This window comes from Ceratotherium simum, chromosome 28 (genome assembly GCF_057802395.1).
Source record: "Ceratotherium simum simum isolate JZ-2026a chromosome 28, ASM5780239v1, whole genome shotgun sequence".
NCBI classification, from domain to species: domain Eukaryota; kingdom Metazoa; phylum Chordata; class Mammalia; order Perissodactyla; family Rhinocerotidae; genus Ceratotherium; species Ceratotherium simum.
In genome coordinates, this window is record NC_141927.1 from 1321074 (window position 1) to 1336672 (window position 15599).

The 15599-nt window shown below is 44.2% G+C and overlaps 1 protein-coding gene across 1 annotated transcript in view; it reads left to right on the top strand.

The window, feature by feature from the left end:
• Nucleotides 1–15599, top strand: part of DLGAP2 (DLG associated protein 2) — a 759496-nt gene that overhangs the window by 652455 nt on the left and 91442 nt on the right. Inside the window, exon 6 of the mRNA XM_087418643.1 lies at nucleotides 6798–7009. Coding sequence (XP_087274769.1) covers nucleotides 6798–7009 — 212 coding nt within the window. The remainder of the gene's footprint in view (nucleotides 1–6797; nucleotides 7010–15599) is intronic.

Below are 15599 nucleotides of genomic sequence, written 5' to 3' on the forward strand. Positions count from 1 at the left end.
GGTGAGAGGGAGGAGCATGGGAGTGAGGCTCCCAGGATGGGGAGTGCTGGTTGGATGCAGGTCCTTCCAGACGATGGACCCAAAGCAGGAGAGAGCTATGGAAGATGTGCCACAACCTTTCTCTCTTCCCTACCTCATGTCAGCCATTGGCCGAACCCACCAGAACCAGAGAATAAGGGACGCAGTTGATGCAGAGTCTCCCTCGGGGTGAGGGCAGGAGCAGGGCAGGGATGAGAGGAGAATGGATAGGGGAGGAGATAACAGAGGGAGAGTGACCAGCACACGAGAAAGTGACCAGCACATGAGACAGTGACCAACACATGGGGACAGTGACCGGCACACAGGACAGTGACCGGCACATGGGGACAGTCACCAGCACACGGGACAGCGACCAGCACATGGGACAGTCACTGGCATACTGCGTCCCATTCCAGTGCCTCATCTGGGGGACCTGGCATAGTCTCGCACCTGTGATGTGCATTCAAGAAACACTTGTTGAAATAAATTCTCTGTGGAAAGATGTGGGGGCTTCATGAGTCTGGTCAACCTTGTACCTCACTGATCTGTATACATCGGAGTTTGTGGTTAGATTCAGACAGTGTAATAGCACTTTGAACATCATAAATTGTTATATAAACCTGCAGTATTGTGTGGGTAAGTATTTTGTTTTACCCAAGTTTACAGTTAAGAATGAGATGAGTGACTGAAACGGTCATTAGGAAGGTTTAGGATCAGAAGTCACAGATCGGTTGTGGTGACTGGGAAGCCCTGGGATCTGTTGGGTTCCTTTCATTCGGAGATCTCAAGATTCTGAGAGATCATCCTCATCCATACAGTAAGTGTTGACTGAGTGTCCACTGTGTCCTAGGCACACGTCCTCATTTGTGTAGCCCAGTTGGGGGCCTCACTTATCAGGGCAGCCCCCCGATTTTTGTGCAGGGCAGTAGCGATCTCTCTGTTCTGCTTCTCCCACTCCGCATAACGAACTCCCCTGGCCTGGGGCAGTCTCTTCCCCATAACTGTGTGTCTTCAGCCCGGTGGATCTGTTGGTGGTCTGCACACGAAGCTAGGTCATTGAGTGGCCGTGGGGGGCCTGACCCCAGCCCCCAGGGCAGCGTGATTACAGGCTGGGCTGGACATGCTGTGTGTGGAGCCCCGGACCGCTGGCCTACAGTTCCAGGTCGTCCTGTGTGTCTGCTCCAGGGTCTGTCATGGTTTAAGGAGTGGCATGGAAGCAGATGTGGCCTTGAGAAAATGAAGTCAGCAACTGACCAGTGGCTCTAAGGAAAAACCAAACCAGAAATTAATAAACAAAAAAGAACTTCCCCAACCATGCTAATTAGACTTGGGATTCAGGAGTTGACTTGAGCAGCATTATCATGAAATCATCTGCTAAGACACAGACAAACCAGCAGGAACCACCGAGGAATCCAGCGTTTCCCCACTCGGCACTGTTGACATTTGGGTGGACGGGTCTCTCTCGTGGGGGATGTCGAGCTGCATCCCTGGCCTCTACCTGCTAGCTGCCGATAGCACCCGCATTTTGGAGACGACCAAACCTGTGTCCAGATATTGCCAGATGTCCCCAGGGCGCAGAATTCCCCACAGCTGAGAACCACTGGTGTCATCCAAGGAGCATGTGGTTTAGCACCAGGAATCGGGCTCATCAGAAGCCCGCGCGCTCCCTGGGCTGATGAGCAAGCACGGCATCCGCCAGCACCACCTCCGTGCCCTGCGTCCGCCGGCACCACCTCCCTGCCCTGCGTCCCCATCCCCATCACCGCCCACCTTCCAGGTGCACCAAGGTCAGCTTCTCATGGGAAGTCTCCTCAGGTCCTGTGAGATTTGCATGGTCACCCTACCATGCGCTCTCCAAACTCCTTGCATTTATGACATATCCATGTAATTGTTTAAAGAACTTTCCTGTCCATAACTGTGGCTCGTAAACTTGTCAAACCAAGTGTCCCACTTGTAACAAAAACTTCACAATGTCTCCCGGACTATTCTAAAATGAAATTTATGTATGACTGACTTACACACACTGTTTTGGTTGTATATGTATATATATATTGATTATAAATAAATGTTATTTATTTATATAACGTGCCCAAACTCTAACATAACAGAGAAATAAAAGAAAGGTAACTATTAACTAGAAACATGAATTTTAATATAACTATGTCTGGGCACAATGACAGATGTGTACAGAATGAAGTATCCGGAAGCTCATTTCTGGATGAAGACTCACCGTAATTTGGAGCTACCAATTACACGGATAGAGGAGCGTTGTAATGATTCATTTGCCACCAGTGGATTCGCCGACCTGATGGGATTTTGGAAGTGGTAAACAATTCTTGGTAAAGCAGCAAACCAAACAAAGCTCTCTCTTCCCTCGATTTACATGGTTAGTTGCATTCCTGAAAAATTTATTGTTCATGAAAACTGCACAAAAAAACAAAAAACCTTTGGCTTACACACAAAGCAGAGTTAGATTCAAGGCTCACGCAATTATAGACAGGAAAACAGACATTCAAATTCATACGAGACATGAGCCAGTTCTTCACTGGGTGGGCTTGCTTCATGCTTCCCCAAAACTAGCATCTCTGGACCCCCAGATTCTCCTAATGCTCCACAAGTATGTGACAGCCACAACTGCCCCAGATAGAGTTCTGTGATGTCCCCAAGAGGCTGCCCTCATTTAGAACCATTGTCCTTTGCTGTAAAATCTGGAATTCAGAAGCCCAGCTGTCTTGCTCTCCGTTATCTCCCCAGTGGCTGGAGTACCTGGCATTCATTTAAAACAAAAAAACTTGTTGAATGAATGAAGAAGACAGTTCCCTAGGGGAGACACAGCGTTCGATGTTATTTTCCTCCTTGGTTTCAACTCCTGAAAGAGAATATTATGACGAAACCCTGGTTCTTTACCCCTGTTCCTGCTGCTTGAAAAATGGGAAAGATCTTTTAACATACAGTATCTTTAAAGCAAGAAACCAGAGATACCAAATGTCCACTAAGGTCACCCTTAGGAAAACGCCTGTTTAGAAATTATAGATACCACTCACCACTGTGTGCACACAGGTATTTAGGGTAATTAATTGTCCTTAAGCACAGCAAAGACTGCAAATGGGATTTGCACAGGTTGGTGGCTCTTGTGGAGGGAAATTCATCATCATTCATTCATGGGAAACTGTAAAGCCACTTAGTGTTCTGGGACGGACATTGGGCCACTCATGCACTGGGCCGCAGGGCTCTGACACGGTAGGAGCCCCCAGGAAGATTTATGCACTGAGGCGCGGGGGCGTATGGTACCGCTCTTTTGTACTTTCGAGAGTCTGGAGACACATGCTCTGGATGGGATTCATACCCTGCACTCGACTCTAGTTTACACTCCCTCTGTATTGAAATTTCTTCTGTCACAGACTGCAAAAGTGGCTTTCTAAATCAGAAACGGAAAAATACAAGCTGGTCTCGTTTGTTAGTTAATTCACAGGCTGCTGGGGAAAAAAAACAAAAACCTTTCTTTTTTATGGAAACATGCTTTTAATTCACAAAAACTCCTTAAAGCTGCCAACGGGGGTGTACCATTCATGGCATGTGGCTCTCCTCCATCTGCCCCCGGCCAGCATCCCAGCCTCCCTCCCTGGAGCTCCCGTGCAGCTGGCCGCGCCTCTTTCCTCAGCGCGGGGAATGGGAGCCTGTGCCTTTGTCTGTTTCTTCTGCCTGTGCCTTTCTGCTGGTCAAATGCAAATTAGTTAGGACCCCAGGCCTCACCTCCAGGAAGCCTTCCCAGATCACCTCCTCTGTCCACAGCTTCATTGACCCCTTCTCCATTTCCCCTCTGCACTTGCATCTTGTGCCCTAGTTAAACCATAATTCATGTCTTTTTATTTCTGTCTCTTCTACTGAAATGTACTGTCATTGAGGACTGACTTTTCTTAAATTAAAAATACGTTTGTGTGTTATTGCAATAGCAATATATGGTCCATGTAGAAAATTTAGAAAATATAAGTATAAAGAAAAATAATTGAGAATCCCATAATCAATATCTCCTGGTGATGACCCCTGTTCCACATCCTTCCAGCCATCTTTCTATGCAGTGGCCCCATAAGATCTGTACCACAGAGCCTGGGTATGTAGTAGGGTATACCAGCTAGGTTTGTAATTACGCTCTGTGATGTTCACACAACAACGAGCTCACCTAACACATTTCTCAGAAAGTATCCCTGTCGTTAAGTGACGCATGGCTGCATAAAAAAAACATTGACTGTATACTGTGCTTTTTAAAAATTGCTTGCCCCCTCATGAACATCTTTATTCTTGCATGGCTACATATATATTCTCCTGCACTATAATTTTTGAGGGCAGAATGGTAACCACTGTACGGTTGTGATAAATATTTCAAGCCATCTCCTCTAGGAGATTATCGGCATTTCCTCGTTCATCCTGATGAACAATTCACCAGTCCCTGGCACCGAATCCTCCTGTCTGAGGACGCCTTCGCAGAAGTGACGCTGTGTGTCGAGGGCGTCAACAGTCTGAAGTCTTCTGATGTGTTGCCATAAAGATTGGACCCACGTTACCACGTGGCATGATATTGTGTGGAAATGCCTGTTTCCTGCATCTTTCTCCATCCTGGCGATTGTTTTTCTAAGTGTGGAAAACCGGCTATTAGTAAGAAGACACACGGATAAGAATTGTTAAATGCCCAGAGCAATTAATCCTTCATTCTTCATTAGCCATTTCTTTCCAGGGCTCAAAAATCCGAAGTGTCAGGACATCTTCGACATGCATTTATGCCTATTTTCTCAGTTGCCAGTTGTCTTCTGAAAGAGCCCTCTGTGTGTCCCAGAGCGTTATTTCATTCTCCCTGTGTCCTGACCACTCTGCACTGCAGTCTGTACGCCCCGCCAGCCCGGGTCTTCAGCATTCACAGTGCCCTTCCACGTGGTCGTATTCTTCTTTCAACCTGTGTGGAGCCCGGCACAAAGAGCTTAGGGATGCCCAGCTGAGCAGGGCTGTAGATGCCACACCCGACCTCTGTTCTGTGGTTGAGGAGATGGGGCTGTGTGAGTTCCCCCAATCCACACAGCTTCTTGGGGTCAGAGTTTAATGAGAACCTGGAATTTTCCATTCTGTTAAACCCTCTCCTCATCCCGGTGTCTGGATCTACTTCACTGCGCATTGCTGGGGTGTTTCCATGCGCTTCCCATGGACCGAAGCCGGCTCAGGGATGTGCTGTTTTAAAAACACAAACCCTGCAGATAGGATCCATCTAAATCATCACCGCCGGCGCCTTGAGGGGCTTGTTGCTGTCTGGACGTTCGTGCCTTTCCACGCTGAGTGAGGCGCAAGGCGAGTCCTCCCCGTCCTGGCCAGAACTGCAGGCCGTACCAGTAACCCCAATAAGCAGCGCTTTCCCGCCCTCGGTGTCCTGTCCTGGGCTTTACGTGGAAGACGTCTGATCTGCCAAAGCAACGTGACACTCGTGTTTAAGGAAATGAATACAAGTGCTTTCGGCTGGAAGCTCTGCCTTCCTCCCAGGCAGCAGGTCCCTGGGGGGTGCTTGATGCACGGGCTCCCTGGGAACATCAAAACTGGAAAGAGCAGGATTCTTTTTAGGGTGATTTAAAGAATATGCATGAGTATCTACGTATTTTACAATAGGAAAAACACCAACTTGGAACACACTTTAAAAATGGAATTTTATCATTTTCTTCCTCCATAAACAGCGAGTGGGAGATCACTCCTCCCGCATGAAGAACACCTGAGTTAGGTCCTCTGATGCAGAACCGTATGCAATTGTATGGGTGTGCTGTGCCAAATCGTGGAATCTCTGCCCTCAGCTGCCGCACACTGTGGGTTTTGCTTTCATAAATGTGAGTTGACTATGGGGTCAACTTCATCCAGAGCCTCCGGGTGGCTGTGCAAAGCTAGTGGAGTACCCTGAAAGGAGCACTCTACCCCGAGCGGCACAGAACAGGTGCACACTGGTGGAAACATCATCTTAGAAAGTTCCGTGGTTTCTGTTTGTGGTGGTGTGAGGAGCTTGAGTTTCATGTGCGGTGGGCGAATACCGAGATACTGCCCTGCTCTATCATCTTTCTGGCTTGGCCTGCCTCAGAGGAAACTTGACAGCAAGTGCTGAGCGGGTTACCTGTGGGCCTCTGCCGGGAGTGCACAACACGGACGGTCGTTCGGTCCTGCACCGAGGAAGCGGGCGATGTGTCCAGGGCAGCAGCCTTTCTCCCTCGGGGGCGGGGATTGCGTGTATGATAAAACTCAACTTCTGGCGTCAAGCCCGCTCCTTTGTCAGCTGCACTGAAGGGGTAAATTTCCAGTCTTTTGGGCCCTGTCTTCTTGCTCTGCACTGCTTCGTTGCCCCTCTGTTTTTCCTTCCTTCTTCTCCACACTGGGTAACTTTTCTTCCCCCAGTTTCCGTTTCGTTTTATACCAAAAGGAAATAAATCTGAATGTTATCGGTGGTTTTGTCTAGGTCCTGAGATTACAAGTTGGGTTTTTTTCTCCTTCTACGTTCATGACATTTTCTCACTTTTTCTGTAATATTTATCTATCACTTTTATAATGGGCAAAAAACAATAGTTTTATATTAATGTCCTTCTAGGATTTGAATGACAGAACACTAAGAAGCATCTATCTTGATGCACATGACTTTCCATGGTAAATGACCATACAGAGCTAGGTCCTCAGGGAATCGTGGAGAATTTCTTCCCCCAGAAGAGCCAGAAACAGGATTCTAGTGACAAGTTTGATGCATGTTGTGTGTCTCTTCTCTCTAGGTGCCTCAGGACGAGTGGGGAGGGTACCCTACCGGGGGCAAGGACGAGGAGATACCCTGCAGGAGGATGAGGAGTGGGAGTTACATCAAAGCCATGGGCGACGAGGAGAGCGGAGAGTCAGACTCCAGCCCCAAGACGTCACCCCAGGTGGCCATCCGGCCAGAGCCATTGCTCAAGTCCATGGGTCAGAGGCCACTAGGAGACCTGCAAACGTAAGACCGCTGACTTTCTTCTCTTCTGAACCCTCCTCTGTTGTTTCAGAACCCTTCTCTCTTCCAAACTGGCTAACCTCTGGCCTGTTGTCGTCAACTTAAAAATAATTCCTGAGTCGCAAATATTAGACTTTATGGCCATCAATTTCAAGTCCTTTAAAAACAAATCATACTTTTGGTTATTTGTTTATTACATAGTAATTGAGGAAATATACTTGGGCAATTTCTATTTCAAATATTACTTTTGAAGCAATTATCATAGCCAACGTGGTCCATCAGTATCTTTTCAGATCATTCCAGTTATTTTCATCAGGGGCATATTTATGTGTGTGTGTGTGAATATCATAGTGGGGAATTTTTTGTTTGCTACAACTTTATAAGTGCATTTGTAGGCAACAGGCTTTTTGCAGGATTGGGGCAGAAAATGGATTAGTTTTACAAATATAACAGCATATGCTTTATATCTTGGTCTGAAGGTGTATTATTAATAAATTTAACTAATTTCCAAAATATGAACAGAGAAAACTATTTGGGAAATTACCTATTCATATGAACTATGAAAATATGATTCTTGTTCTTAACAGTCACATTGTTGTGTATATTTGGTCCTACCAGTTAAGGTTGGATGTAAATGCAAAGAACTGTCTGTTTTTTTCCCACTGCAAGCTGTCAGTTGTCCCATGTGAAGGTTCAACAGCAGGGTGAAACAGCTTCCTGGTGCTTTTCCAGTGTTGCATGCTGCGTTGTTCGTTGTAACACAAGTGACATTGCATGCTGAATTGTTCATTGTGATCCATAAGTGAGACTGGGAAGCTCCAGACCGAGGTCTGTCTTTGTGTCATTCCCTCCAGTGCCTGACGCACACAGTGATGAGGAGGATGGTGCAATTTCTCCCAATAAATCCAGTCGTCGGTTAATGTTAGCTTGCAGGATGCAAAATAAAAATTTTGAATTGCAACTGGGTCTACGCTTAACAAACGTGAGCCATATCTTTATTCCCTAGGTCAATTGAATTCCACAGTGATGGTGTTGGGAGTGGCAGACAGGGAGTAGGGTGAGGCTGCCTCGTTCCATAGTGTCTCCACTCTGCCTTACACAGAGAAGATGGTCAGGGAAGGTTTGTTAAGGAATGACTGGGAAGAAAGCCAGAGACTCGCCCTGGAGAAGCGCATAGATTTGGTGGAGGGAAAATGGGGAGGGAGTTGCGTGTGAGCAAAGAAACTCCAGGGAAGCAGTTATGATAGGAAGGTTGTGCTGGGAACGGAAAGCAGGGAGTGAGAGCCCAGAGGCGGTCCCCTGGCCTAACCACCCCCACAGTCCAGGGTTGGACTAGACATCGGTCTCCCCATCTTTATTTGGGGGTGCTAGGAGACACATGTGAGGATTATGAATTATCTGAAACCTCTCCCTGGGCAACAGTTGTGCTTAGCAGGTTTGGGGGGGTCATAGCCGCTGGCGCCCACCCTCTGCCTGGGGTTCTGAAGCACTGGGTGGGTGGCCACCGACATCACTTTTCATTTTGAAAGTTTGTGATTCATTTAATGATTATACACATTAACAGCAAACCATGAAAAAGAAAAAAAAAAGCAGCCAGTGTTTCTCCCATGGGCAGGGGTCAGGAATTTTTAAGAACTATGCACTGTATTTTCGTGTTAACAAGGTTCCTCCTCCTGTGCCTGCTAAGCCCACCAACCCACGCTCCGAGGCATCCCGTCTCCCCATCCTCGAGCTCTCCTCGTGGTACTGCAATTACCACCTTCTTCAGCAGTTAGAGACCAGGTCTCGTCCCTCCCCTCACCTCAGGGACTCACTCGGATCTTGTACAGGCACCAATACTGACAGTGTTCACAAGATAGTGATAGGAGTTTCCATCATTACCCAATAGAGTAACAGTTCCCTCAAAAACCCAAGAGTGATGAAGAGACCAAGGCCACTCAACAGCGAAATCTAAATATTGACTTAACCTTTCGTCCAAGTATGGAAACCAAGCTGGGAGTTCCTCCATGGATGGTTCCTAATACCTGAACAGAACACATACTGTGCTTCAAACCAGGTAAAATTGGGGAAAATAAATAAAATATGCTGCCTGCAGCTGCTCCTATTCTAAATTCAAATTTACTTCTGCTTTTGGCCTCTCGCACCACTATCCACTCTATCTGCAGAGATAACCCACCAGTTGGGTCCATTCTTCCCTTTACTCTGTAATTTATCACTCTGATCATCCATCCAACAAATGTTGGGGTGCTGTGCTAAGTTCTGTTTATAAGTGTGCAAACTATTCTTTTCTCCCAAATCTGGCACTGTGATGGAGATAACAGAATGGAGAGCTCAGGGCTCTGTGATACATCCAGATGGCGCCATGACCCACAGGGCTCCTCTGCCAATTTGCCAAGTCCATTAAAATCCCATGATAAGTCACTCTTTGGGGTTAATTTGAAATTTCTGTTAGAAAATAAGTTGTTACTGGGAGGTACATCAATTAAATTATTATTGCCTATTAGCCTCTTAGCACATCTTACATTTGTTTAGAATTTTTTTAGATTTAAATGTAATTTCATCTATTTTCATTTTAAATGCCATCACAAAAGCTCAACTATTTACTCGGGGAGGTTAGGACTGTGCCCATTTTGTGGAACAGAACCCTGACTCAGAGAAGTAAGGTGCTGAGGGTCACATAAGTGACCAAGAGCGTGAAAGAAAAATGATTGTTTTAATCTCATGCCCAGTGAAAAGTATTTCACCTTCAAATAGCAGGAGCACACTCCTGGGGGCCAGCATCATAGTCAAGGGAAAGGAAATTAATATTTTATAATAATATCACTATGGGAATATTACTACGGAATAAAAGGAACACGTGGGAACCTAAGAAGGAGCCGGCGGGGATTCCCGGGTTAGCAAACCCATGTCTTGGAGAAGAGACAAGTAGAGCGGTCAAACTTAACCTTTAGTCAGCTCACCTCCTGTCCCCGCTGGTCCCACAGCCTCCGCCTCTGGTCCCTCTGAGGAGCTGCCATGAGCACTAACTGGGCCGATCATGGCTGCTGTGAGGCAAGAAGGTATGGAAATCATTTAAATTAGCTTCATCTGATATTTTGCCAGTAAATTACATAAGTCGACCATCTTCATTCTAGGGTTTATTTTGTACCCAAAGACTGTTTTAAGCAAAATTCATAGTTCTAAAGTTGTATTTAAAGTATCGTGGAAAGTAATCAGATTTAATAGTGCACTGAACGTGTTTCCCCTTTTATACCATGGATCTTTACCAGCAGGAGCTGAGTGACAAAATGTTTTATGATGGCGGAGTGATTCCAATGATAAAAATAAGAATTAACATTTGCTAAGCTCCTTTAGGTTTTTAGTCTCCTCCTGGTGCACACAGCAGCTTCTATTTAACAGTATTTAAGAATGCAAATAAAATGACAAGATGAACCTAGTAATTATACTTTAGTTTTAGTTTGATAGGTGTGGATTTGTGTTCTTGTCATTGAATTATCCTATTGGCACGCTAAAACCTTAAGAATTTTATGCACCTCCCACTTCACGATAAGCATTCATATAAAATGGACTGTACCGGCAGTACTTTTTCAATCTGCCAGCTAACTTGGAAGAAGATTGGGTCTTTAATTGGCTGTTACCAGCCCTTTTGAGCTGTGTAATATAAAACCCCTTCTGTGAAGGCTGCAGATCTTCAAAATGCTTGACCTCTTGGAACAGTGATTCTGTTGAACACTGTCTTGTCTTCCTGCTGTTAAACCGAGAAAAAAGTCAGTCCCCTCATTACTAATTGAACACGTGTCCTTATTGTACCTACGGGGATCTTTGCTTTCACCTTCTGTGTTCTCTAGAACAGCCCAAGGTAAGGGAAAGTCTTCACTCTCGAAATAAAAATGAAACAAAGCAAACAACAGACACCTGTCCCCCCGTCTCAGTGCACGAATCTCAACAGTTGTGTTGACTGATTAGGAAGGTCGATCCCGGGGTCGAGACAGACCCTGGCCACCATGGGTTGGACCCTGCCCAAATGCGGACACCATTTAGAATTGTTATAAGTGAAATGCAAATTTCAAGCTACTGCTGAATCCAATTTACTGGATTTTTAAGTTAGCTTTTGTATTAGTATTTGTGATACTAGATTTAGAGAGTTCGATTTTGATAATTACAAAATGGAGACCAACTAATTTAATTTTGGGGCCTTGAGGAAGGTGTTCTGCTTAGTTGAATTGAAAAGTCAGAGCTCTAATAATGTTGAACATCTCTGAGTCATCCTTTCAGGAAGGTCACGTTGTAAATTCATAGAGAAAGGAGGGCTTATTTCAAGAGCTACTTCATATGTAAAGGTAAACTCAGGTTGATTAAAGAGATAAGCATAAGAATCACACTGGAATGTATGTGTATATATGCACATGTGTGTATATATAGATGTATGTGTGTGTATATCTGCATGGATGTGTATATACACGTGTGTGTGTATATATATAGATGTGTGTGTGTATATCTGCATGAGTGTATATATACACATGTGTGTGTATATGACTATTTCATAATCCTGGGATGGAGAAGACATATCCAAACAAGATTCCACAGTGAGAAACTGCAAGATATTGATCGATTTTAATTCATGAAATTAATAACTTATTTATGTAAAAGCAAACTAACAAACTAAAAGTGCTGTCACCATGTCACCAAAGTGAAACAGTGATAAAAGCCTGGAAAATGTCTCACAATATAAGTGACATGTGTTCACATTCTTAGTACACAGAGATGCCTTACAAATCCGTACAGAAAAGATAAACACTATAATATAAAAATGGAAAAAGGCCATAAAAGACTGTTCATATACCTTATCAATAATTAAAACTTCCTGGAGGGTGTTTGAGCATACGATTTTTTTGTGTGTGTGTGAGGAAGATCGGCCCTAAGCTAACATCTGCCAATCCTCCTCTTTTTTGCTGAAAAAGACTGGCCCTGGGCTAACATCCATGCCCATCTTCCTCTACTTTATATGGGATGCCTCCACAGCATGGCTTGCCAAGTGGTGCGTCGTTTCCCCCCACCGGAATCCGAACTGGCGAACCCCGGGCTGCCACAGCGGAGTGTGCGCGCTTAACCGCTTGTGCCACCGAGCCAGCCCCTAGCATATGATTTAAAACTAAAAACCTAAAATCTTATTCTAAAGAAATTCCTGAAAAACATGCAACTATGTACAAAAATACAGTGACGTTCACTATTTCGTTGTATGTCATTGTAAGAAATTGTAAATCACCTAAATGCCCATCAGCAGGGATTGGGGGAATCTATACTCTGGACACACCTGTACCTGTAAGCAGTGGCACAGGTAAAATGTTATTCACTGCAACATTGGGGTAAGAGCAAAAGTTTAAAGTAACTCAAAGTCCACCATTGTAGGACTTATTGAATAATAGATATACATGTATTAAAATAGTATCATATTATTAATAGAATTTACTGGAACACTATGCAGCTCTAAGGAATGAGAAAGACTTCTATGTACTGATATGGAGAGATCCAGATCATATTAATTTTAAAAAGCAAAGTATAGAACATTAGCATGCCACATTTTATATAATAAAGATGGGAAATAAGAAAAAAATTCATATCAGTTTGTATTACATAAAGAAACAATAGAAGAATAAATAAGAAACTAGTAAGAAATGTTTACCTCTAAGGAGAGAGGAGGAAGGAAGTAGATGCAACAGGGGTGGGACGAGGACATCTCAATATATACCTTTTATATATATATTTATATATATATATAGTTAACACTTTATGCAAATGTGCTATCTATTCAAAAATGTAATGAAATGAAACTTAAATAAAAATAGAAAATATATTAAATAAATTATGATTCATCCACATGGTAGAATACTAGGTAGCCATTAAGTATAATGAGATGTCTTTACAAATGGGCATAGAATGATGTCCAGTAAATTGTTCAGTTTAAAAAGTGGTTTACAAATAGTAGGAATTCCACTTCCACCTAGGATGTAGAAACCTGGGAAGGCCATCTTTCCCACCCTAACATGGGAGAAGAAGCTGGGTAACTGCAAAGCCACGATGCAGCAGAGAGCTGAGATGGCAGAGCAGCTCAGTCAGCTGGATCACAAGGAGGGACAGACCCCTCCACGAAGGAACAGGATGAGGACTGCCTTACATATAGCAGAGTGTGGGTGAGGAGCGGCCAGCTGCCGCACAAGTGCGGAAGAAGAAATCAGCCTAAGTCATAACAAACTGCTAAAGGCAGTCCCTTCTCCACACCCTCTACTGGGTGCTCACAAGGAAGATTGGGAACAGGGCTGGAGACTGGAGAGAGCGCCTCATCCCACCCTGGAAGAATGAGTGTACAGGAAGGGATGGGTCAGCCCTGCAGGAGAGTCATGGAAGCACATGACCCCTGCCTGGACCATGCTTTCATATGCAGCAAAAGCCTTCAGATGCTGGAGGGGGCACAGGTAAAGACTGCTGGGGGAAGGAGAGAAGAAAAATAAAAACCCTCCCCCCTGGTCTTGGGCTCACAAATCTAAATCAATACCAGAATAGTTCTTCCACTGGGGAGGGGCAGGAAAAGTCTCCCACACAAGACCTGATGCAAATACAAAGTGGAGTGTGACTGCCATGGGGAAGAGGTGGGAGCACTGAATAAGGCTCCTCTCTCTGTGGCTAGACACACAAGGCCTGCCAAAAAGCTGACTATTCCAGGACAGTGAACGTCTTTTGCCACCACTACAAGATAGCAAATGCCAAGACACAGAGACTGGGAGAGAGGAAAGAATGTGGATAGAAATCTCCTTACTAGCCCAGGCATGTGGTGATGGCATAAAGCTGAGGATGCAGTGGGAACACTAAGGATGAACTCCAGCCATCACCCTAAGCAAAAGGCAACTTAGGAGGAATCTAAGTCTTTAGAACACTGAAGGTAACCATAGGAACACAAACTGTGACCCAGCTCAACTCCTGATGAGACTGTCTGGACCCCTACACAAAAAGCCTGACAGAATAAGAGGCGAGTCCCCTGCCAAGCGTGAATACTATTTACCTCCATCTCTATGATCTCTATGGTTCTATACACAATGACTAGCATTCTGCCAGAACTTAGAAGACACAAGAAAAGAAAAGAAAGCCCACTCTCAAGAGACAGAGCAACCGAGAGAAGATTTAGAGATGACACTTATGGTGGAACTACCAGAGAGAACTTTAAAATAACTGATTAACATGATAAAGGAGCTAGTGGAAAACATGGACGACTTGCACACACAAATGGGGAATTAGCAAAGAGATAAAAATTAAGAAAGAGGCAGATAGAAATACTACAAATAAAAATCATGGTGTTAGAAATAAAGAATTTTATTGCTGAACTCATTAGTGGACTCAACATAACTGAGTAATAAATCAGTGAACTTGGTGATAGGTCCATAGAAATTACCAAACTTAAGCTCAGAGAAAAAAAGAGTGGGAAATAAAAAGCAGAAAAGAGCATTCAAGAGCTGTGGGAAAATATCAAATGGTCCAACACACATATAAATGGAATCTCAGGAGGAAACGAGAAAGGGGAGCAGAACAGAAGAAATGTTTGAAGATATAATGCCTGAGAATTCCTAAAAATAATGAAAGACATTACATCACAGATTGAAGAATCTCAGAAAATTTCAAGAAAGATAAATACCAAAAACAAAAAAAACCAGAAACAAAACAAAACCCCACACAAATATACACACATCATATCCAAACTACCAGAAACCAAGGATAAAGAGAAAATCTTGAAGAAAGCTGGAGAAAAATAAAAGACACATTATATACAGAGGAAAAAAAATTTTAACAGATTTTTTGTCATAAACTATTCAAGCCAGAAAACAATGCAGTGACATCTTTAAGTATTGAAAGAAAAACCTATTAACCCAGAATTCTAGACTTGAAGAAAATATCTTTCATAAATGAAAGTGAAATAAAGACCTTCTTACCAAAACAAAAGCTGGGGAAATCATTGCCAACAGATCTGTACTACAAGAAATACTGCAGGAAGCTCTTTAAGCATGGATGTGAAACAACATGATGAGACAGACATTAGGAACTATGCAAAGAGAGGAACAGCTCCGTATCTTGATTGTGATGGTGGCTACATGACCTTATGCATCTGCCAGAATTCACAGAGCTGTGCACAAAGTGAGAGATACTGACAGATTCAGCAACTGAACCAGAACTGGCAAGAACAAATCTTGCAACACCAAAAGACAGAGGACAGCAAAATGGAATCTGTCCTCTGTGGTGAGAAATAAACTTTATTCTGGGACAGGAAAAGGAGGAACATAACGTCAGCCTCACTTCCCTTTTTTGATGTATTCGTATCCTGACACTTTAAGACATGAGATGGGTACAGGCACCTTCTTCCCCGTCTTGGCCATGGGTGAGGTGGTTGAATGAGTGACAGTAGAGAACCCTGCCTATCAGGTGACCTACCTGAGAAGAGCTCCAGAAGATGGCTCAGATGTTCCTTCTGGTTCATCCACCTGCCCTGGGAAAAGCGAGCTCCCTTTTGCTCCAAACATGGAATAGCATAGTGATTTAGGTAAACTGG